At 35.1% G+C, this 22,455-nt stretch overlaps 6 protein-coding genes across 6 annotated transcripts; 3 read left to right on the top strand and 3 right to left on the bottom strand.

Moving 5' to 3' along the window:
- Positions 1 to 9,978: 9,978 nt before the first annotated feature.
- F5B22DRAFT_576462 (uncharacterized protein) lies at positions 9,979 to 11,486 on the bottom strand. Its single transcript, XM_047973210.1, has 2 exons — positions 10,584 to 11,486; positions 9,979 to 10,526 (listed from the first exon to the last, which is right to left on the bottom strand). The coding sequence occupies exons 1-2, from the start codon at positions 11,284 to 11,286 to the stop codon at positions 10,120 to 10,122; spliced, it is 1,110 nt and encodes a 369-aa protein (XP_047824961.1). The 5' UTR covers positions 11,287 to 11,486; the 3' UTR covers positions 9,979 to 10,119.
- A 314-nt stretch (positions 11,487 to 11,800) lies between these two features.
- F5B22DRAFT_640448 (kinetochore Sim4 complex subunit FTA2-domain-containing protein) lies at positions 11,801 to 12,710 on the top strand (the record flags this gene model as incomplete). The annotated part of the gene is made up of 2 exons (XM_047977854.1): positions 11,801 to 12,001; positions 12,063 to 12,710. The coding sequence occupies 2 exons, from the start codon at positions 11,801 to 11,803 to the stop codon at positions 12,708 to 12,710; spliced, it is 849 nt and encodes a 282-aa protein (XP_047824960.1).
- A 275-nt stretch (positions 12,711 to 12,985) lies between these two features.
- Positions 12,986 to 13,973, top strand: F5B22DRAFT_652468 (uncharacterized protein; the record flags this gene model as incomplete). The annotated part of the gene is made up of 3 exons (XM_047979611.1): positions 12,986 to 13,001; positions 13,052 to 13,768; positions 13,825 to 13,973. 3 exons carry the CDS (start codon positions 12,986 to 12,988, stop codon positions 13,971 to 13,973), a joined length of 882 nt encoding a protein of 293 aa, XP_047824959.1.
- An 825-nt stretch (positions 13,974 to 14,798) lies between these two features.
- Positions 14,799 to 16,486, bottom strand: F5B22DRAFT_576415 (SUR7/PalI family-domain-containing protein). The gene is made up of 2 exons (XM_047973209.1): positions 16,031 to 16,486; positions 14,799 to 15,974 (listed from the first exon to the last, which is right to left on the bottom strand). Exons 1-2 carry the CDS (start codon positions 16,157 to 16,159, stop codon positions 15,039 to 15,041), a joined length of 1,065 nt encoding a protein of 354 aa, XP_047824958.1. The 5' UTR covers positions 16,160 to 16,486; the 3' UTR covers positions 14,799 to 15,038.
- Positions 16,487 to 17,138: 652 nt separating this feature from the next.
- Positions 17,139 to 19,779, top strand: F5B22DRAFT_576404 (uncharacterized protein). The gene is made up of 6 exons (XM_047973208.1): positions 17,139 to 17,561; positions 17,620 to 17,774; positions 17,832 to 17,885; positions 17,936 to 18,140; positions 18,197 to 18,382; positions 18,514 to 19,779. The coding sequence occupies exons 1-6, from the start codon at positions 17,391 to 17,393 to the stop codon at positions 19,675 to 19,677; spliced, it is 1,935 nt and encodes a 644-aa protein (XP_047824957.1). The 5' UTR covers positions 17,139 to 17,390; the 3' UTR covers positions 19,678 to 19,779.
- Positions 19,780 to 20,148: 369 nt separating this feature from the next.
- F5B22DRAFT_576395 (major facilitator superfamily domain-containing protein) lies at positions 20,149 to 22,301 on the bottom strand. The gene is made up of 2 exons (XM_047973207.1): positions 21,844 to 22,301; positions 20,149 to 21,781 (listed from the first exon to the last, which is right to left on the bottom strand). Exons 1-2 carry the CDS (start codon positions 22,064 to 22,066, stop codon positions 20,316 to 20,318), a joined length of 1,689 nt encoding a protein of 562 aa, XP_047824956.1. The 5' UTR covers positions 22,067 to 22,301; the 3' UTR covers positions 20,149 to 20,315.
- Between the last annotated feature and the right edge of the window lie 154 nt (positions 22,302 to 22,455).

The following is a 22,455-nucleotide window of genomic DNA, read 5'->3' as shown; positions in this document are numbered from 1 at the left end:
ATTTATAATTTTAATAAAATAAGATTTATAATAGGTATAATTATAATTAATATAGTTATAATAAATATTAAAAGGTGGAATAGGTTTAAATAAGTTTAACTTAATAATTAAAATTAATTTATAGCTATTTATTTAATTAATTTTTATAGTTAAGCGGTATTGCTTTTTATTATTTTATAAAGTAAAACCTATTTATCTTTTTAATATTATAATAGCTTTATATTATTTAATTAATATATTATAGTTATTATATAAAGGCTTCACTTCTAAAGATAAGTCTTTGTATAACAGCTGGAATTGTATATTAATTCAAGTATGAAGAAGAAAAGAGAACTATTGTACAGTGGCCCTCTCTGGCCAGGTCCTTTATAGGATAAGGATAATTGCGGTTTGTGGGTCAGGTGGCAACAGCTGTCCAGACTGGCAGGCGCACACAAGTGTGGTGGACCGTTCGGTAGCCCTATACGCGTAGGGTACATGGGTACCTACTGCTACTGGCCACAATCCGTAACTATAGTTTTAAAAAATAGCTAAATTAATAATAAATTTAATTTAAAATAGATTAAATATTTTAATAAATATATTAAACTATATTTAATTAATATAAAATACCTTTTTATCCTTAATAGTTATAAAAGCTATTATTTAAAAATATTTAAAAATTATTATAAGGAAAATAGTATTTATATTATAATAATACTTATTTATTTTTTTTATAAATTTTAACCTTTAAATATAATATATTTTAACTTATTAAAAAAGGTTTATAGTATTAAAATTAATAATTTTATATATATAAGTATAATTTATATTTTTAAGGAGGATTTTTTTTTAATATTTTTTAAAGCGTTTATAAAGTTAATAATGCTTAAAAATATTATTAATAGATTTAAAGCTATTAGCTTTATACCTTTTAATTTTTAAGCTATAATTTTTAAATTAAAGGTTATTTTAATTACTTTTATACCATTATTATTCTTTAAGTTACCTTTTATTAATTAAACTTTAAAAACCTCTATTAATATTAAAAAAGCTATTTTATAATTTGTTTACTTTAAAAATTAAATTTAAAGATATTAAAATAGCTTTTTAATTAAAATTAAGATTGCTATAAACTCTTTTTTAAAGGTTATATATTAAATAATATATATATAAACTTTAATATTAAATAAGGTTATTAAATTTAAGGAGGTTAATAATATTTTTAATAAACGTTAAAAAATAAAAAATAAACATTTATAAATTAAAGGAATATTTATTTAAGCTAAGGGAATAAATCTTTAAGTTATTAAAAAGGGTAATAGTATAATAGGTTAAAAAAATAATAAAGGTAATAGTTATTAAATAAGGGTAACCAGATATATACATTGCTATAATATATATAATAATATTAATTATAATATATATACTTATATAATAAATATAAAAACGTTTAATAAATTAGATTTTAATTGATTTAAATTAATTTAATTATATTATAATAATTGTTTTAAAATGTAATTGAAATATGTTTTAAGAATTTAACTCTATAGTAATAAAAACTATATAATGATGGAATATATCAACTTTAAAATTAAAATATTTAAAATTAATATTAACTTATTAATATTATATAAATACTTTTATAATAAAGTAATAAAAATAATATATAATTATAATTATTATTATAATTATTAAAAGAAAAGATAAATTATTAATTTTATTAATTATAATTTTAATAATAAAAAGAATATAAATAAGGGGAATACTTTAATAAAGCTTATAAGGATAAAACTTTTAAAGGAAGAAAAAAAAACTTATTAAAAAAATAATATTTACTTTAACTATAGTAAAATAAAATATTATATTATAAATTGCTTTAAAAAAAATAAAAATATAATTTAAATATAAAATAAGGAAAATAAAGAAAAGCTTATTAACTTTTTTTTTATTAAATCTAAATCGAAAAATTAATTAAATTATTAAAAAACTCTTTAACAATTTATAAACTATTTTTAACTTATATAAAAAGTAATTAAAATATTATTTAATTTATATATTTTATTTAAATATAAATAAATAATTTTAAAATAAAAGCTATTATATTATATAATATTAAAGTTTAAATATATTTAATAATTAGTTATAAATTAATATATTATATTAATTATTAATTAAAAGCTAAGTTAATTATTTTAAAATAATTATAATAATTAAATAATTATTAAAGATAATTTATTAATATAGTTAATTAATACTTTACTATTACTTTAAAAGTAAATAAATAAAGGTTTAAAGATTAAACCTTTTAAATTATTAATATTAAATATAATATTATAATTAATTTAAAGTAGTTAATTAAAAATAAAGTTACTTTAAACTGTATTTATTAAATATTATATTAATTAAAAGATTTATTCCTTTTTGCTTTATTTTTACCTATAATTGAAATTATATAAAAGTTTTTTAATAATTAATAAATTAACCCTATTATTTAATAAAATATTAATTAAAAGGATGCTGCTTTAAAAAAGAAATATATTATATTAAAGTAATTAATTATATACTTTTAAAAAAATATCTAACTTAAAAGCTTAAAAATAAAGCAATTTTAAAATAAAAGGATTATTTAATAATTTATTAAAAAGATTAAATTAAACCTTAAATAGAAATAATAAAAGAAAAGGGTATTTTTAAATAAATTAATACTTATTAAATTTATTAAATTAGTTTTAAAAATAATTATAATAATATTAAAAAAAACTTAAAAAACCTTTAATAATAAATATATTTCCTTTTTATAAAATAAAAACTTTAAATATATTAAATTAATTTATTACTTAATTTTTAAAGAATTAATTTATTTAAAAGAGTTTTTTTTTAAAAGTGGAAGTTAATAAATTATTCCTATTATAATTAAGATATAATATAATTCTTAAAATTATTATTAATAATCTTTTAAATAACCCCCTTTAATATTAAACTTTAATTTAATACTTATTATTAAAAAAAGAAATAATAAATAAATTATTAATTTATAGTTTTATTAAACTTTATATAAAAATAAATATTTCCTTTATCCTTTTTAGCTTTAAATTAAATTTAATTAAAAGATAGTTTTATATTAATTATTAATAAAAAAATAAATATTTAAAAGATTATATTATTTTAATATTAAATTTAAATAATATTATATATAATAATTAAAAGGTTAAATATTATATTAAGCTTAATATTATTAAAGCTTTTTATAAATTAAAAATAGCTTTAAAATTTTAACATTTAATAATATTTTAAATTTAATAAAAAGTATTTTAATAATTAATCCTACCCTTTAAATTAAAAATTAACCTTATTTAATAATAAAACTTTATTAATTCTTAATTATATAAACTATTTAACCTTTTTATTAACATTTATATTAACGCAGCTCCCACTTGACCTGGCCACCCAATTGAGCTGGCCACCCCCCTACCCTATATAAAAATCCAATGTTTCAATCTGGAATAACTTAACCAGAATTAGTCCTACAATTCAATAATTAATACCATTAGATCCATTATTTACTAAGGAATCCAGCGGTATTTTTTACTATTTTTTATAAAATTTATTGAGCGAGATATTAAGCAATATGCTAAATGGGCGTTAGGCAAGGATTATTTTAGTGCTTACTTTAGCGTATTGCTTAATAACTCCACGGATATAAGTCGTATAAATCAATAAAGGGTACCGTTGAATAGCTCTTTTTATTACGAATCTAATGGTATACTTTATCATTCTATACGACTAATATTCGTAGAGTTATTAAATTATCACGTGATTAGCGTACCGATGTTTCTTGTATGGGCTGGGGGGGTGGCCAGGTTAATTGGGTGGCCAGGTCAAGTGGGAGATGCGTTAATAATATTTTAATATTTATAAATAATAAAAAAAAGCATTAAAAGTAATATAAAAAAGTAATATATTACTTTTATAATATTAAATTTTAAAAAGATATAAAAAAATCCTGCTTTAATATAACCTTTATAAATTATTTTAATATAATTTTAAAAGTTAAATAAAGTATTTAAATAAACTTTAAAAAGATAAATATTATTATTAATTAAAAATTTAAAGATTTAATTAATATTTAAATTATTTATTTATTTTTAAAGCTATATAACTTTATTTAAATATTTATATATTATATTAATAATATAATTAAACCTTTAAACTATTTATTTAAAAAAGGTATATTATTTAAAATAGGTAATAAATAATAAAAAGCTTTTAAATTAATAAAGAAGTTAATTTATAAAGTATTAATATTAACCTTCTTTTAATTTAATTAACCTATTAAAATTAAAATTAATATATTTTAAAATGCTATTAATAAAATTATTTAATAATAATAAAAAAATAACATTTAAAAGCTTATAGGATATTTTTTAAAAATTATATTATTAATTAAATAAACCTATTTTATATAAAATAAGGAATTATTAATTATAGTTTAAATAATAAAATATAATTATTTAAAACTATTAAATATAAAGTTTTTTATAATAATTAACTATTAAGCTTTATTATATTTTACTATTAAAAAAGTCCTTTTTATAAAATAAATAAAATAGGTAAACTTTTTATTCAACTTTAATATTACCTTTTAATATTAACCTAATTAAAAAAATATAATAATAAATATATTATTTTATAAAATAATTAATTTATTAATTGTTAAAGCTTATAAAGTTAAAGAATAAAATATAACTTTAATTTTATTTAAAGTTTTAAATAAGTTAATAATAGTTATAAAAGAAAAAGTAATAGTATTATATAGCTTTAATTTAATAGATTTAATTTAATAAAAAAATAAAAAATAATGTTTAAAATATAAAAACTATTGGTTAATTATTTTAAAGTAGTTACGGTGGTTGGCCTGGTGACCCACCTGGGGCTTGGGGCCCAGATGGCCACACTGCCACGCGTATCGTAATCACCACGTGACCATCGCTTCGCTGTGCGCACTAAAATACTTTGCCATACTTTTTGTACTTAAAATATTTCCTCCGTTCTCCATCTTACGATAAATATATAGATGGTACCCCAATATAAGCTTTGCCTCGTACGTGACACTCTAACCGTAATAAAAGTAAACTTTTAATTTAAAAATTTATTTTTAAATAGCTTTAATTAAAGAAGCTTACTATTTAATAATTGCTATTTATCTTAAGTAAAATAAATATATTAAAATAATTAAATAAAATTATTATTAACTTTTATTAAAATAAAATATTTAAATATATATTTATAATTATTATAATTATTAATAAAATAAAGTTCCTTAAAATAAAATATTTAAACTATTATATTTATTATTAATCCTTATAGTTATTTAATATTATATTATAATTAATAGGAAGGATATAGCTTTAAATAAATATAATTATAATTATATATAAATATTTATTAATAAATTTAACCGTTTATTAATTATAATATTTAATAAAAAGAATAATATAACGGAAAATATAATATATTAATATTATAAATATACCTATTATTTTTTAAACCTTTTAAAGGTATAAATTTTAAATAATATAAAACCCTTTATTTTAAGCTTTTTAATAAAGATTAATAAATTAATTTATATTAAATATTAATATAAAAGCGCTTTTTATTCCTAAATATAAAAAGCTATAAAGTTTATAAATTAAAAGTTAAATTAATAATTATACTTTTATATTAATAAATATTAAAATAATTAAAGCTTTTATTTATTTATATTAAATTTTATATATAATACCTTTTAATATTTAACTATTAATATAATATTATTAAAGGTTTTAATAGGAATTAATATAAAGAACCTTTTATTATTACCTTTATTAAATATTATTAAAAAGATAACATTTAAAAGGTTAGCTTAATAATTAATATAATAAACCTATAAAGTATAAAAAGTAATTTATAAAGTAATAAAAGTTATATAAAAGAAATAAGAAATATAAATAAATAAGAAATAATATTTAATAAATTTTTATATAAAAAATAAAGTCTTTTTAAAAAAGAAGGGCTTTATAATTAATAGCTTAACTATTTAATTAAACTTTTAATAAGTTAAACCCTTTAAAATATTTAAAAAAAAGAATATAGCTATATATTAAACCTTTTAAAATTAATAAAAATAATTAACCTTTTTTATATAGATTATTTATATAAAGTAAGTAAAAACTTATTACCTTAATAAACTTAACCATTATTAAAACTTAAAGATATTAAAAAAAACCGGAATAAAAAGTTAAATAGCTATTTAAGTTATAAATAATAAAGTATAATAAAACGTTATAATATTAAATTATTTAAAAGGGTTATAACTTTAATAATATTTAATACTTAATAAAGAATTTTAAAAATTTATTAATTAAAATATAAAAGTTTTATAAAAAATAGCTTAATATATTAAAATTATTTAAATAGTTAAATAAATAAATAAAAGCTATAATAATTAATAAATTTATTATTAATTACTTTAATAATAATATTATTATATAAAATAGCATTATAATTAAAATTAAACGCTATAAATAATTTTTTAACTTATTTTATATTTATATTTTAATTTTAATAAGGGGAAGTATAATAAATATATTAAATATATATTATATTAAAATATTATATAATATATCTTCCATTTAACCTAGCCACCCAATTAACCTGGCCACATTTTTAACCTTCGTACGTATATAAAAAAAATCTCTTATTTCTCCATTAACAATTATAAAAACCCTTTATAAAGAAAATAACCTATAGCTTATACTTTAAGCTATTAAATAAAACTTAAAATTATCCATTTAATACATTATTACTATTTATAATATTCCTTATATAACATTTACCTTTTAAATGAAAGGTTTTAAATTAATAAGTAAAATACTAACTTTAAAAGCCTAATTAACTCTGGATAAAGAAAAATTAATTATATAATACATCCTTAATCTTATAGCAAAATTGTTTCCGCCTTTATATATTTATATAAAAGATATAGCTAATTAATTAATAGTATTATAGGGTTAAAAGCTAGTTAAAAAGAATTAAATGTTAAACTTTATATAATAAACTTTATATATTTAAATGTATTTTAATTAAAGAATTAATTATTAATAGGTATTAAATAAAAATTTAATTAAATATTATATTTAATTTATCCTTATATAAAAGATAATAAATAAAAATAATATTTAAAAAGAAAATATTTATAACTTTAATAAAATTAAGTTTATAATAAGTAAAATTATATTTAAAATAATTATAACTTTAATTAAATATAAATAAAAACTATAAGCTATTTAATTAAATAATTTAAAATGGTTTATAATTATTTAAATAATTTTATTATATAGTTAAATTATTCTACTATATATTATTTTAATAGGAAAAAACTATTTTATACCTTAATATAAAAATAATAATATATTAAATAATTAAAAAAATTATAACTATAAAAAATAGTTAAATAATAAATAAATAAGCTATAAATTAAATTAAATATTTTAATAAATATATAAAGCTTTATATAAAAGGATATTATTACTTTTTTCTTTTTAATAGTTATAAAAGTTACTATTTATATAAATTTAAATTATATTATAAAAAAAATAATATTATTACCTTTTATATACCTTCTTATTCCTTTTATTACCTTTAATTATTTAATATTAGGATATTTAACCCTTTAAAATAATTATATAAAAAATAAATTAAAGGCTTTATATAGGTATATATTACCTATATTTAAAAGGAAGATTTTATAATTACATTTTTCTATATATTTAATAAAGCAATTATTCCAAATAATATATAAAGGGGATTTAAAGGAATAGGTTTAATATTATATAATTTAAATTATATTATTAATTAGTTAAATTATCCAATTATACCTTAAATTAACCTTTTATCCTTAATACTATTTAATCCTTATATAATTATAATTTTAAATAACCTAACTAAAGTTAATTCCCTTTTTAAATATATTAAATAAAGGATTATATAATATTAAAATAACTTTCTTACATTTATTATTAAAAGATTAAGTTAAATTATATATAATATAATTAATATTATATATTATTTTATATTATTAAAAGGGGAAGTTAAAAGCTTTTATAAAATAAATTATAAGCTTAATAAACGTTACTATATAAAAAGAATTAAATTATAAAATAAAGGATCTTTTATTATTAAAGATATTAAAGATTAAATAAAGATATAGGGTATTCTTAAAATAAAAAATTGTATTATACGTTAAAGTAATCGTTATATAAGGAGGAAGAAGACTTATACCTAGCATTATAGGGCTTATAGTAAACCTAGCTATAATATATAAACTTATAAAAATATTATAAAAACGTTTAACGATTTAGATTTAGATTAATTTAAGTTAATTGTATAAATAATTATTAAAATATTTTTAAATGCGTGTACGAAGGTTAAAAATGTAGCCAGGTCAATTGGGTAGCCAGGTTAAGTAGGAGATACATTATATTATAAAGGGATATTATAAAGATATATAAAACCTATATTAATAAAGTTATATAACCTATAATAGCTATTAGTTTATATATATTTCTATATATATTTATATTTTAATTTTATCTTTTCTTTCTTTCTTTTTTAGCTTAAAATCTTCATTTATAGCATTAATATAGCTATGCTTTAAACCCCTAATTATAATAAACTTTAACCTAAAATATTTATATAGAAAAAAATTATAAAAATAAACGTAATATATTAAAAGATACTAAATTGTTTAATAAATTTAATTCCTTTACTTATTTATTTTTATTATTTTTATTAAATTTATAATATATTATTAAAGGTAGAAATATTACCTTTTTAAAGTAATAATTTATATAGAAAAATGTATAGTATTTTAATGCGTGCTGCACTATATTTTTCTTACTTAAAATATTACCCTAAAAAGGTAATATTTTTACCTTTAATAACATATTATAAATTTAATAAAAATGGTAAAAATAAATAGGTAAAGGAATTAAATTTATTAATTAATTTAGCATCTTTTAATATATTATATTTATTTTTATAATTTAATTATATATAAAGATTTATATTATATAGTTAATTTTAAAGTTTAATATTTATATATACTTTTTTTAATTAATTATTTATTTTTTTATAAAATATAAATTATTAAGGTTTATATAAGACTTAAGTGTATAATACTAACACTTTAGGTGGCCTATAAGAAGGTGGCCCGCAAGGCGGGGGGCTAGCTTATACTATAATTTATTAGCTATTAATAGGGCAAGTAATAATAGGAAATAAAATTTAACGACTTCCTATTATAGGCTATATTAAAATAGGTTATCGCTATTATTTAACCTATACTATAATTACTTACCCTTATGCTTATAGTAAAAATCCCTATCGCTCTTTTCCTTTCTTTCTTTAGGGCTTATCCCTTTACATTATATATAAATGGATTTAAAGATATTACTGATATTACGGCATATATATGGCGCATGATCGACTAATGTTACATCTTCTATACTATATCGACCTAATTAGCCACTATCCTACTCACAATTCGTCCGAAGTAGTATTTATATTAAAGCCTTATTAGCAATATCCGATACGTATTACCCTGGGCTATTATATATTAAGTTAAAAACTTGGACGAAGCACATGTATAGAGCTATTATGGTTTGGTCTTTGGTGGGAGCTTTGTCTTTAGCTTTGTCGATATTGTCATCGTGGATTTCATTTGGATATGGACTCTAACCACAGGCAGAATGAAGCTATAAGTGTCTGTCGTTCCACTACGATCTACATTGTAGGCGCAAAAGCGCCATCATGCTAGACAGATCGAAAAGACTAATGTATTTCACTAAGAGGTAACTACCTAGGTAGCTAGCACACCGTGGAGAGTAAAGTTACGTTCGGGCACCTCATGTTTAGCACTTGTATCTTCCTGGTTCACACTTCCTGGTCCTGAGTCTATACCTTGGCGGATGGGACTCGCTCTTTGTAATCTCATCTACCTCATCAGGACTTGAATTCCTTTCTGTTGTTGAGTCGTCGGATGCCTAATAGATTACCAAACTTCAGTATGCAGTATCTAATTAGTGTAAGTGGTGTGTTTCAACTGGGTCGTACCTCTGTTCCGGATGGGGCATCAGTGCTGAATGATAAGTACATGCGGTCTGGAGATATCTTCGTCTTCGTTCTCTTTTGAGGATAACACTTCAGTTCCCGATCTCTTTCAGACTCCACAGACCTTTTTCTGCCAACTCGTCTTGTGGGCTCTGACATGTCGATTGGTAGCACGAGTTTCTCTGTATGTAGATCGGGATAGTCATCAAGGATTTGGTGGTGATTCCCAGCGAGGACATGGAGCACCCAAAGTGCAAGATTCACTGTCAGTTTTTGATACTTGTCATTATTCTCGTCTGTGCCATGTCTCCATGGGATGGACACGTATTCCATTAAACCTCTCGTTTTAACAGCTTCCTGAGGGGCTAGCAGCTCTTCAGCAGAGCCTGGTTCAGCTGTATCTAGACATTTAGTTACGGCGTTTGTATCTGGAGGATGCTGGTGGCACTCACCCGAGTATTGATCTCGCGGCCTGATGCGGAAAACGAAGGCTTCTTCTGTTGTAAGAAGGCAGCCGTACCGGCATCCGAACTCAACAGAGTATGTATATGCCTGGCGGATGGGCATAGTATCATTGCGCCGGATACGGCCGGGTCGCCATTCTCCCGTCCGTTTGTCTACGTGCTCCCCATTACGTATTTTTAGGCTAGTCCAGCTGCGTGCACATTTATGGTCTTTCGGGAACCTTTCCTTCTTCGTCCTGTGATCCTGCTCATGTATAGAATAAGCGCCAGCATCAGGTCGAAGGGCGACTTTCTGTTTATGATCTGATCGATCTGGTTTGGAGGCTTTCTGTACCCAAATGCAAGGGTTGAGCTCATCTTTGACTGCTTCAAGTGCAATTGAAACAATGGAATCATTCCATTTCGTTATCAAGCTTGTTGTCATAGGTTCATCTTCAATTCGGCAATCTTTGACTAAGATGGAGGGATAATGTAGAAGAGCATAACGAGGAGCTCGCGCGGCATTCATTAGCTGCCCTTCGTAGATCTTCTCCAAATTCTCAAAATGAAACTCATCCCACTTTCTTACCTCCCGTGGCCAGTAAAAATCAGGATTGTGAGTGTTGGGATTACTGTCCGGAGATAAAACGACATGAGGGTTTCTATGCGTGAGAAACTCAAGAATAGATCTTGCTTTCGGGTTGCCTTCCATTGAAAAGAACACGTGGATTAGTGAATACCGTCTGGCTTGGTGGTCACTGACAACAGTATGAACAGGCTGTAGAACTTGACCACTTTCTGGAAATTATGGCATTGAACACGGAGCCGACCCCCTCTTCTCTATTCGATTGCTGAAGTCCTCACGTGAATGATTATGACCTGGTTCCGGTCGCATCGCGAAGCTCACAGCATTTCGGGCTTTGAATGCGCTGGTCTGCAACGACGATTGGCTGCTCCCCCCCTTTGCACCACCTCACTCGGGTGTATTGTGCTACAGAACTTCGAAAATGAAAGATTTCAGAACAGGTTTTTGGCCCACATCCAAGGTAGTCAATTAAATTGTGAGGCTGGTAGAAGGGATGATCCGAGCTACCGAAGCAAGGGAGCACCTACATTATTATCGGCCTTTAGTCGTGATTGTTCCCTTTCGATCACAACAAACAAGGACAGTTTCATACACATACCTCAATTTTCCCTGATGATAGCATAGCTTATGAATAACAAGTATGCCGAGGCGAAAAGCAAGAGTAGTTTCATCACCAACAGCATCATTGCCACCATGTCCCGGCCCGAAGCTGAGACCTTTCCGGCACCAGGACGCTTCCATCAAGTGGGGTCCAAGACTCGATACAGCTCGTCCAGAAACCGGTAGCCAAGGCTTCGTTTTCCAAGCTGAGATCGCATCGCGCCAATACGCGATAAAAGTAGTAAGTACAGATTCAATGGGACTGCTTAGATATATCACCTTAGTAATGATGATTATCTTAGTTCAAATTCTACCACCCGAAAAGCAACAAGTTTTATTGGGAAACCTACCTAGGAAAGTCTTATCCTTTGAGAAAGGCCCTGTTTTACACGGATCCATTCTACGCGGAATGTCGAGCGTATGGAAGAATCAAGGAGACTCGAGACGAACGGAAGGTAAAAGCAAATGTCGCAACACGATGCCATGGATATCTATTCTTACGTACCGAAGATATGAATTTCCTTCGAAGAGAAGCGGGCATAGATTTCGACACGAATGTAATTGACGAGAGTCTAAAGCGCGCTCTAGGTGGAAACATTCAAGTCAGAGCTATAGTGAAAGACCTCGAAACTGGACAAACAGGCGTTCAAAAGCATAACATTGAACATGCGTGGAGGAATGTCAGCTTGCTGAACAGCTTAGGCATTTATAACCGCGATATACGAGCGGATAACTTCATGAACTGTCGCATTGTCGACTTTGGATTGTCTTGGACCGAGCCTCATGCTATTTTGGATAACGCAGATGTAGATGAGGCCAGAGAGCAGAGACTAGGCGATTGCGCTCAGTTTGAGGAGATGGCGGAACTGGAAGGTATCAAGACGACCGCGAAGATACCGCCTTTCCGTTATAATTTGCGACCTAGGAAGAAAACGTGGAAGGCTGCGTAGGGATGTGTCTATCATACGTTGAAAGAAAGCCTGAGCCTGGAGATCATGGTTGTGTGCTTGGACAGCGTCCTTGAGGATTTCAATTTTGAAGCGCGTAGCGCCAGCCGCCTTTTCATACTACTACCAGCCTTAAGACCAAGAAATCCCCTGTAACTTGAGTTGCGCTTCAAAATGCGGCTATATATAAAGACCCCAGTATAACAAGACCGTGGAACCTGTCAATATTCCTATATATGGACGTGCCAGTGTTAGGTAGCTAGTTCCCCTGTTAGCCAATGGCTTTGATCGAAGGTAACTTATAGATGCATCGTCCAAACTTACAGTATATGTTCCGTTCGCAGCTGTCGATGAGACAGACGATGTCGCGCTGTACTGGCAGGAGGTTGCTGTCGATGATTGTATCGGGGCAGTGGTAAGAGTGATTGGTGGCTCGTTTCCACCCGATCTTCCGCCCTCCGGGGAAGTTCGCAATTCGCAAACCTCGGCAACTGTTGTCCGCAAGCCATACGGAAGAGATCGAAGCCAGAGCTTGGAAGCCCTTAAGATGAGGACACAGCAGATTGAATGGGATGACCTAGCCGTCCCTCAATTCGGGGTAGTAAAGGAAGCACTCAGACAGGCACACGCTCATGTAGAAGATGTCTGGGCCGCCATAGCTACGGCCGCCACAGCTGGAGATAATCGGGCTTTCTGGCTTGAACTTGGGGCGATAAAGCCACTTTCGACTGCGGTAGATCTCCTGAAGCTGCTCAGGTCTACCGAGTCCATTGCTTTTGGACCGGGTATGAAGGAAGCGATAGTATCCTACGGTATTGCCCTTACGGGTGTACAGCATTTAACCTGGATTCAGCGTGCGTTTTTAAAAAGAAACCGACAAGCCCTTCACAATGAGCTGCGCCAACTGGGTCATAAAACGTGGAAACCAATTGAGGTATCAGATTGGTTATTGTTGGAAATAGATAGCAACATTATCATCCGAGATAAGCAAGTCAATGTCGCAAAGGCCATGATCGACTCAACCCTTGGGAACGGTGTTCTGCAACTCAATATGGGGAAAGGTAAAGTACAGTAATATCATTGACTACCGAGCTGCTTGATACTGACAGCCTCACAGGGAAGACTTCATGTATCATCCCCATGGTTGCAGCAGTTGGGCATCACGGCACATGGATTGTGACTATTGACCTTTCTAGCAGCGATGTTCATTGCTTAGACAGACTCGTTCACAAATGTTCTAGTCTCGAAGGAATAGCCCTTCGCTGACTAGGATCATATCGTTAATAATCCTATCACCGATAGTTCGTATAAACTCCATCAGAGTCCATGGCTTTAAAACTCGACTTTAGGGGAAGCGCATCAGATACCTGCCATGCCATAAGTTAAGTTATAAAGTTCGTGATATAGGAGTGCATACCGTTTATTCTTCCTAAAGACTCTTAATCCTATTCCGTCCATACCCCCCCTTTTTACCCAATGAAGTCTCCTTATTGAAGGTTCCATCCGGCTTTAAAGGGAGAGCAACTTTCAGCGCGAGCCCTTGAGCCTCCAGGCAGCTCTCAAGGTAGAGGCTAGCTGAAACCTTCTGTCGGACCATGGTGCAGCAAAGAAGAGGATCGAGGTAGCCCTTTTGGACTCGGGGGAAGGCCTGGCGAGCTCTGCTCTGCCGGCTCGCGAACTTATACTAGAGCCGGGAGTGCGGTCTAAGTCCAGGCGCGATATCGACTCGAGGCACATGGCGAGGCGGCCCGTTTTGCTTCTTCGGCCATCCTCGATTTCGAAGGCGAGGCCGCTTGGGGCCTTGGTGGGCCAATTCTGGATCTCGCGCAGCGCGTGGGAGCCCAGAGCCATATTCGGCTCTTGGGCAGGGAAAGAATCCTTGGGTGCCTGGCTGTCGGCGCACGAATGCTGTGCTCCATTGCTGGACCTCCAAGTATCTTTGCGGTACCTTGGCCACGATCTCTTGTAGTCTGAGGTATTGCCAGCTTGCTGCGTCCGGAAGCAGACGCGATGCCGTCGCACCGGTGGTTTATACCACTAAACCACTGATGCGTTGATTGGTCAACTGCTTATGTGTGTATCTGCTGAAAATATAACTTATAAGCAATCACATAACAAGGATTTGAATTGATCGTGGTCTCCTGCCTCGAAGATATATATAAGGAGTCAGATGGTGAAACAAGTCAAGATCAATTAGTTTCTAAATTAAGTCTACTTTATCAATCCAATCATAAAAGCGTTATCGATCGATCGCCCAAAAATCTCTAAGAGAACGCTCATAATCCATTAATCCAACCGCAAATCTCTATGCAACGTTATCAAGCCAGTCTTTCAAACACTTGGCTTGTATGCCGTTGACACATGATCTAGATTTTGCCTTGCCCCGGTGTTTGCCCATGTGGGGTCATGATTGGCATTGTGAAGACCGTCATCTTCGCCGGGGTTTATGAGCCCTTCGCGGTCGCTGTCCGGCGAGTGATCGCGTGAGTGCGCATCTAACTTGTTCGTCTCGATCTGTGCGTAACGTGGTCGATTCCACGGCTGCATGCGGTCCATGAACCCAGGCCCAACATTGGCGGGTCGAGACTCGCGCGACATCAATTCCGTCTCATTGGCGTAGGTATTTTGCTTCTCGCGGTGGAGCGGCAGACGATAACCTGAGGCCGTGGGGCGGATGAAGAACGTCAGCGCGAAAGCAATTATGGCGGCGACGCTCGCTGCGGCGCTGAGGCCGAAGGCGGTGGAGTCAGTGGCGGTCTTCACGCCGACGTCGCTAAGTGCGCTGTTGAAGGAGTCGCGCAGCTTGACGAAGGTCACGATAGAGGCAACGGTTGCTGTGGATAGGAGTATCGCAACAAGTCCAGAGCTGATGCGGCTGATGAGGATTGCGCGCTCGAAGCGGCGAGATAGCACGATTGCGGTGCATGATAGAAGAGTAAGGAGCGCCGATACGATGTACGCTACAGCGACGAAAGTAGACACTTCTGCGTACGTGCGCAGTTGGCCGTACTGCGCAGCTGAGCGGTCGAGTTTGAGATTCGAGCCGGGGTTGAATGTGAATCCGACACGGGGCGCATAGCAAGACGACGATCCATCATCGTTGCGACCACATGCTGTTAAGAGGGAGACGGAGTAGTCGTTAGACAAGCCCAGACTCTCTCTTGTCTTGTCCTGGCCGACAAAGTCGCTTCCGGATATCTTGGAGAGATCTTGCAAGAATATTGAGCCGCTCAGCTTTGCAGGTATGGCTAGATCTGTTGTATCAACCTAGAGTCGTCAGTCTCGCTCTTGATGGTATTCTAAGTCTGCCATGGAAGAATTACCGTTAGGTATGATGCCGTAGTATGGCTACCAACGCCAGAGAGTAGCGTGACTAAGGTGAAGACGAGTGATATGAGAGAGAGTAAGATTGCGAGGGCCCAACTTGGGCCAGTAGACATTCGTGCAGCCATTATTAACAAATTAAGAAGTTAAATAGGTGTCACTACCAATTTAGCGATTTCCTTGATGAACCGGATATGAGGTGAATGACTAGGAGAAATGAGCTATCTCTACGATCGCGACGCTGACGATTATAAAGACCAAAAGAGGTTTGACTATATCACGGAGAGATATCACGTAGTTATCTAAGTATAGGTACTGTGACCTGGCTGACAAAAGAGGAGATCACAACAGCATCTCGCATTAGCCGCAGATGCAAACTAATTAAAGACCAAACGGCGTGGTTTCAGTGTCATTGGCGATGTGTTGTATAACCTAACGGGAGCATCTTGGACAGTTCGGCGCGTATCGACTCGCTTGCTTGCTTACAGGCTTGCTAAGCCTCGCCTACCAAAGCGCGGAACGACAGCTGGCCGTTGGGAGCATCCCAGCATCCCAGCATCCCTGCTCCCTCGAGCTGCATGTCCATGTGTGCAATTCCTCATCTAGCGGACGGCACGCTGTGCGTGATTCCTAATGCTACATGTCAGAAATAGAGGCCTTGCTGTTCTAGGTAGATGGAGAGACCCTGCAGCACCTGAAGTTTCGAGATCCAGCATTGCGATTGGTCGCTTGTTTTCTCGGATGTTCTCCCGTGCCTTTCGTTTCGTGGCGGAGCCCGCTCGGAACTTATCTGATCCGCCCCAGCCATTCGGATACCATCTATTTGTTTCAAGGGCTTCATTCTACCATCTGTGAACTATGACGGCCTGACTGGTTGACTGCCAGGTAGATGGAGTTTGTCATCTTGAGGCCGCCTTCCCTGTGGCTTGTCGTCGGAACTATGCCATTGCCGAAGCCCTCCAACAGCGTCAATCCAAAGGCGCATCTCACACAGCTAGCTGTCTGCTTTGGGTAGCTGTTCGTTGGGCCTCTTTCACATCCTGGGCCCCTGCACTTCATCTCAAATTTGGGTTGCGCCAAGGACAATGCAAGGGGCGGCGGCGAGCAGAGATGGCCAACAGCCAACAGCCACACCCGCCGGGACGAGCTGCACCCGAAAATAGATTCCTTCTGTCCAACATCATTCTGCAATGCTATCTTACCTAGTTCATATGGCTGACACTACTATGATCATGAAGTTTATTAAATGAGAGCGACTCCCGGTGATAATGTAGCTATTAGTTGTAGTTCGTATCATAGACATCTCCCTCAAGCTTCATTCTCCGTCCAATCTTAATTTCTCAGATTCAAATAATTGTAATGTCATTGTTACGACCTTCCAGCCTCGCCCTCGGGCTGGCGTGTCTTTCATCTCTTGCAGCTGCTGCCCATATCGAAGTCACTGTTGGCAAAGACAGCAAATTAGAATTTAATCCACCAAGTATTAAGGCAGAGATTGGCGACACCATAACATACAAGTTCTTCTCCAAGGTAATTCCCCGAGTTTCGGCACTACATGCAAAAGACATACTAATCAGGAGTTTCTCAGAACCACGCCGTTGCTCAGTCGACATTCGCCGACCCCTGTCAACTACAGGAAAACGGCATATTTTCTGGCTTCACTCCTAATGCGTCTCCGGATACCGCCGCCCCCACAGACTTCACCATTACTGTCAACGACACGAAACCCTTGTGGTTCTACTGGTAAGCTCGCACAATAACTTTATAGGACAGTCAGAATTAATCGCTAACATGTATCAGCCCCCAAACAAATGGGAACCACTGTCAAAGTGGCATGGTTCATGCTGTCAACCCGTACGTCAACTCAAGACTGATGAAAAGGCTTTTCAACTAAAATTGGGCAGTCCGGAAACGGGAAATACATTTGATGCCTACAAGGCCAAGGCGCAACAAGCTGCGACCCCAAGCACACCGCCCGTCGGTACTCTTCCCGTCGGTGGACTGCGAAAACTCCATATCGATGTTGGCTTCAATGGCCAACTGATGTTCAACCCCAACAACGTCACCGAGCTTGTCGGCACTGTTGTTGAATTCAGCTACAACCCAGCTGTGCGTGCATCAGCTTCATCGACATCGCTTATGAAATAAACTAACAGGCAATACAGAATCACTCCATCGTTCAATCATCCTTCGACAAGCCATGCCAGCCCATCGAGCGAGACGGCGGTGGTTTCGTGGCCCCTTTTGTGCCTACGAAACAGGCCCCATCCGGCGTAACCTTTGAAGTAACGCTCACGAATCCAGACCCAATCTGGTTCTACTGCGCGCAAACGACGAAATCGCACTGCCAGGTTAGTTCTCCGGAGCCGTTTATTTCCATGCTCACGCAGGTTTCGAGCGTCATTGCTCCTGCATGATCCCGAAATATGAGTAGAATACCTTCCTTATATGACAATTACTAACGTCAGCGTGTGTAATATAGTCAGGCATGTTGGGATCAATCAACGCTGCGACCGAGGGCGACAAGACATTCCAAGCCTTCAAGGACCTCGCGGCGACGGCGCCTCCCAGCACAATCGGCCCGGAAACGCCGCTCGTGGGCGCTCTGAAGCTCAACGGGACTTTCATCGCCAACGTTGGGGGTAACGTCCTCGACATCACAACGCTAGACCCGGCGCTCGGCGGCCAGATCCCCCAGCCTGGCATGAACTACCCGCCTTACATCGGCGGCATGGCCGGCGGGAACCAGCCCGCCAACTACAATTGGGGTGATAACATCACAGACGAGGCGGTCGCCGTCTTGCGTGCGCTGCAATACATCGATAACTTCATCGTGGCGCTCCTCCTCGAAGGATTCAACCTCCTCAGCCAAGGGCAATGGAGCGAGGCGTACCCGAACTCAATCAAACAGACCATCGGCTCGCTCGTCGCGCAAAGCCTGATCCACCGGCGCACGTACACGGACACGCTACAGCACTTCGGAAAGGACGTCGTCCCCGTGTGCGACAAATACGACCTCGCGACCGCGCTCACGGACGTCGACACCTGGCTCGGCACCGTGCTGACGGGCCTGCATCTCTCCATCGGCGCGACGCTCGACGCTCTGAGCGCCGTGGGCGCAAGTGATCCGTGGGCCACGCCCGCCCTGGCCACGGGGATCGGGTCGCAGGCGCGCATGAGCGCCCTCGTGAATCTGATGCAGAACCATGTAGCCGCGGCCGCACCGCGCGAGGTCCTCCTGCCAACTTCCCTAGCGACATCGTACGTCGCCGCGCACTACGCGACGGACTCGAGCTGCGCGCCCCCTTCGGCCGACGGGAAAGCGAAGGCGATCGCAAAACTAGTCATCAAGGATAAGACGCTGCAGCCCGACACGAACCGCGTCAAGGAGATCACGGTGGAGATCCCCGAGGACAAGAAGGGCGACGGGCTCTTCATCGCGTGGTTGGGGCCCTGGGGCGGACTGAAGTATACCTCTGTCGACGGGATCTCGGGCAAGGCTGCTGTGCCGGACTCGTTGTCCGGACACGTCTGGGCCGTCATGACGAGCAAGAGCGACGTCGCTGCTGCTGATATCGATACTGTGGCTGTTGCTGGGCCCGAGATCATGTGGGTTTCGCAGCAGTGGTCTGTGACGGATTTGTAGAGGAGAAAGATGGTGCTGGAGAGAAGGCGTAGGATTTGGGGAAAGGGGGTAGTCCGATGAAGCGGCCTTTACTTCCTGTTGCTGTTATGGATAATATTTAGAGAGATTGCATCGCGGATCATGGTTGCAGGCAAGATTTCTCGGCGTATATAAAGTGAGAGCGGATAAGGCGTGCAGGCGTTGGCTGGCTTTTTGAAGCTTTCATGTCACATTTGGAAATGGTACCTAGGAGAGGCGATTTAAACTCGATAGACGCCATGACTGATGAAATAATCTACATTGTTATTTTCAAGTTCTTGAACCTAATTGAGAGCTGTGTATTATTAAGTTACAGGACCCTGATGTTTAACCTTTGGTTTACAAGACGAAATAAAATAACCTCCACCGTAAAGCCTGCGTACGATACCAGGTCTAACTCGCAGAACCAATGCAGTAGACGCAAGACTTATACCATCAACGAAAAAGGAAGGATCATGCCAATCATATTTATCCATTTCATTTTAGTTTCACCTTCCTAAGTAACTTATAAGCGCCTAATAGATTATATAATCAGATCCAAAGCCTCCCCCGCAGAGCAAAAAGATGTATGCAATCAGTCTACAATGCACAACATTTACAAATATAGCGAAAGAACAATCCTAGTATTCTGCACCATTCGTATACGCAGCCTCCCTCTTCATCCTCAACCACTTCGCCTTCAAGCCAACATACCCAACCAAGCAGATACCAACGGCCAAACCAAGTGAGAGCAGGATCAGGTTCACGGGGATGGGGTTCCCATTGAATGTCTCATGGAATAGGTAATCAAGCCCGCTCTGGCTGAAGTTGAGAAGGCCCGCGAGGCAGATGATAGTGCCGTACACCGTGCCAAATGTCTGGAACCCAAACACCTTGGCGCTGTAATCGCTGACCGCTGTATAGTAGAAAGGACGGTACAGGACGAAGAGGCAGATGTTTGCGTAGGCTGCCCATTCGAATGGCAGCACACCAAGGATTCCGATGCTCGTGGCAACCGTGACAAGGGTTGTTAACACGGTCACTGTGCTAGTGTTGTCGAGGACGACGCCGATGAATGGGATCGAGATGATGCCGCCTAGCGGCAAAGCGAGGTCAAAGAAGTTGTTAATCTGAGTGGCTTTCTCCGTAGATCCCAGTATAGCACTGTATTGTACCCGGATTGTCGCCACGAAGTAGTTGATTCGCGTCATCTGTAAGACAGTGAAGAGACAGATGAGTATAAACCAGGGTGAACGGATCTGCTCAAGCGCTGTATGGTTATGCATCACGCCCCAGACTCCGCTCAGATTGTTTGTCACCTCTTCTCGTTGGGCCTGTTTATCGGCTGTCTCTGTTCCAAGCAATTCTTCGATCTCGTGGGCAATATTCTCGTTGTGTTCTCGCTGCTCCTGACGTAGGAGTGCCGTTTCCTCATCGACTTGGTCGTCGTTTTCGATGGCGCTGGAATTGAGAGGGTCGTTCAAACCTGGTGTTTCATAGTCTACAATCATCTCCCCCACCGTCTTATACGACTGTCGTGGAAGGATGGTTAGTTGCATAATAATGATAACTACGGGCACAGCCAGATAGGCGATGAAGAACTTCGAGAGGCCGAAAGCCCCATTTGTTTTCTCGAATATGATACGATAAAGAAGAAACAGCGCACTAGAAGCGTCAAACGCTCCCGTGAGTAACGCTAATATCAGGCCAGAGTTTTGAGGGAAAGCATTCGAGAGCTGGAACGACGAGATATAAGTGAATGGCCCACCAAGGGCCAGGAACAAATACCCTGGAAGAAGAGCGTCAAATGACGCTTTCTCGGCGGAAGCCATGAAACCAGCGCCGACTACTAGGAAAATAGCACCAATCAAGCCACACGCCCGGGGCCCGTAGTGGTCGAGAATAGCACCGACGGGAAGGGCCGCGACATTCGTAGCCACGGCGGCAACAGTGAACATAAAATTCAGCCGAATCTCCACACACATGTCATTGCCCTCGCAGATATCTTGATAGGCCCCCGTCTGCTTCAGCACAGGCTTTATAGCGGCATACCCAAAGACGACACCAGCGGCGAAGAAGCAATATATCACTGCACATACAATTTGGACTGCTTACAGGTTAGTCGCCACTCCTGTATGGATGAATGTGTGCCAGGCGGGCAGAACTCACGGATTCGCTTCCACCGGGGCACCTCGAAGGCTCCGATAGTCTGGGCAGGCCGATCTATTTCTCGAGCGATGACTGGATCCCATGACTCCGGCAGCGGGTTGAAACTGAGTCTGCGTGGTCTCATCGAAGGAGCTGTGGACGCAATAGAGCCCCTACGGGATCTCTCGCCCTCGGTAGGGACGCTGAGAAAGGTCTCAAGAGACCCAACACGCGGGAGAGACATTTGGTGGCAAATTCTTGTATGCTGGCGCTCTGGTGGCGTATATCTATTGAAAAGATATAATTATATTTTCTCTATTCGGAGAAAACACCGTCTGCACTTGGAGTTGATTCGAAACCAAAGACAGACGTGGCCAGCAAGATGAAGCTTGCCAGCTGAGCAGATCCGCCCGCTATATGCCGTGGCCAGCAGGGTGTTTGCCGTTATTGCTAGACGCAGAGCAGTCCGTCAATGCTAGGCGTATTCGATCAATCAAGGCCAAAAATCATGCGCCGGACGGTTGCTATTACGAACCGAGCTTCATCGAGGCACAAAAATTAGAAAGAAGTGGTCTAGATGAAAACAATGGGATGGTTGGTTGCTAAGTGGGTAATGACGGAATCGTTCGCATG

The sequence above is a fragment of the Xylaria bambusicola genome (genome assembly GCF_022495145.1).
Source record: "Xylaria bambusicola strain CBS 139988 unplaced genomic scaffold F5B22scaffold_92, whole genome shotgun sequence".
Classification (NCBI taxonomy): domain Eukaryota; kingdom Fungi; phylum Ascomycota; class Sordariomycetes; order Xylariales; family Xylariaceae; genus Xylaria; species Xylaria bambusicola.
Note: the sequence above shows the minus strand (reverse complement) of the source record. Positions and strands in the feature narration are given on the sequence as shown.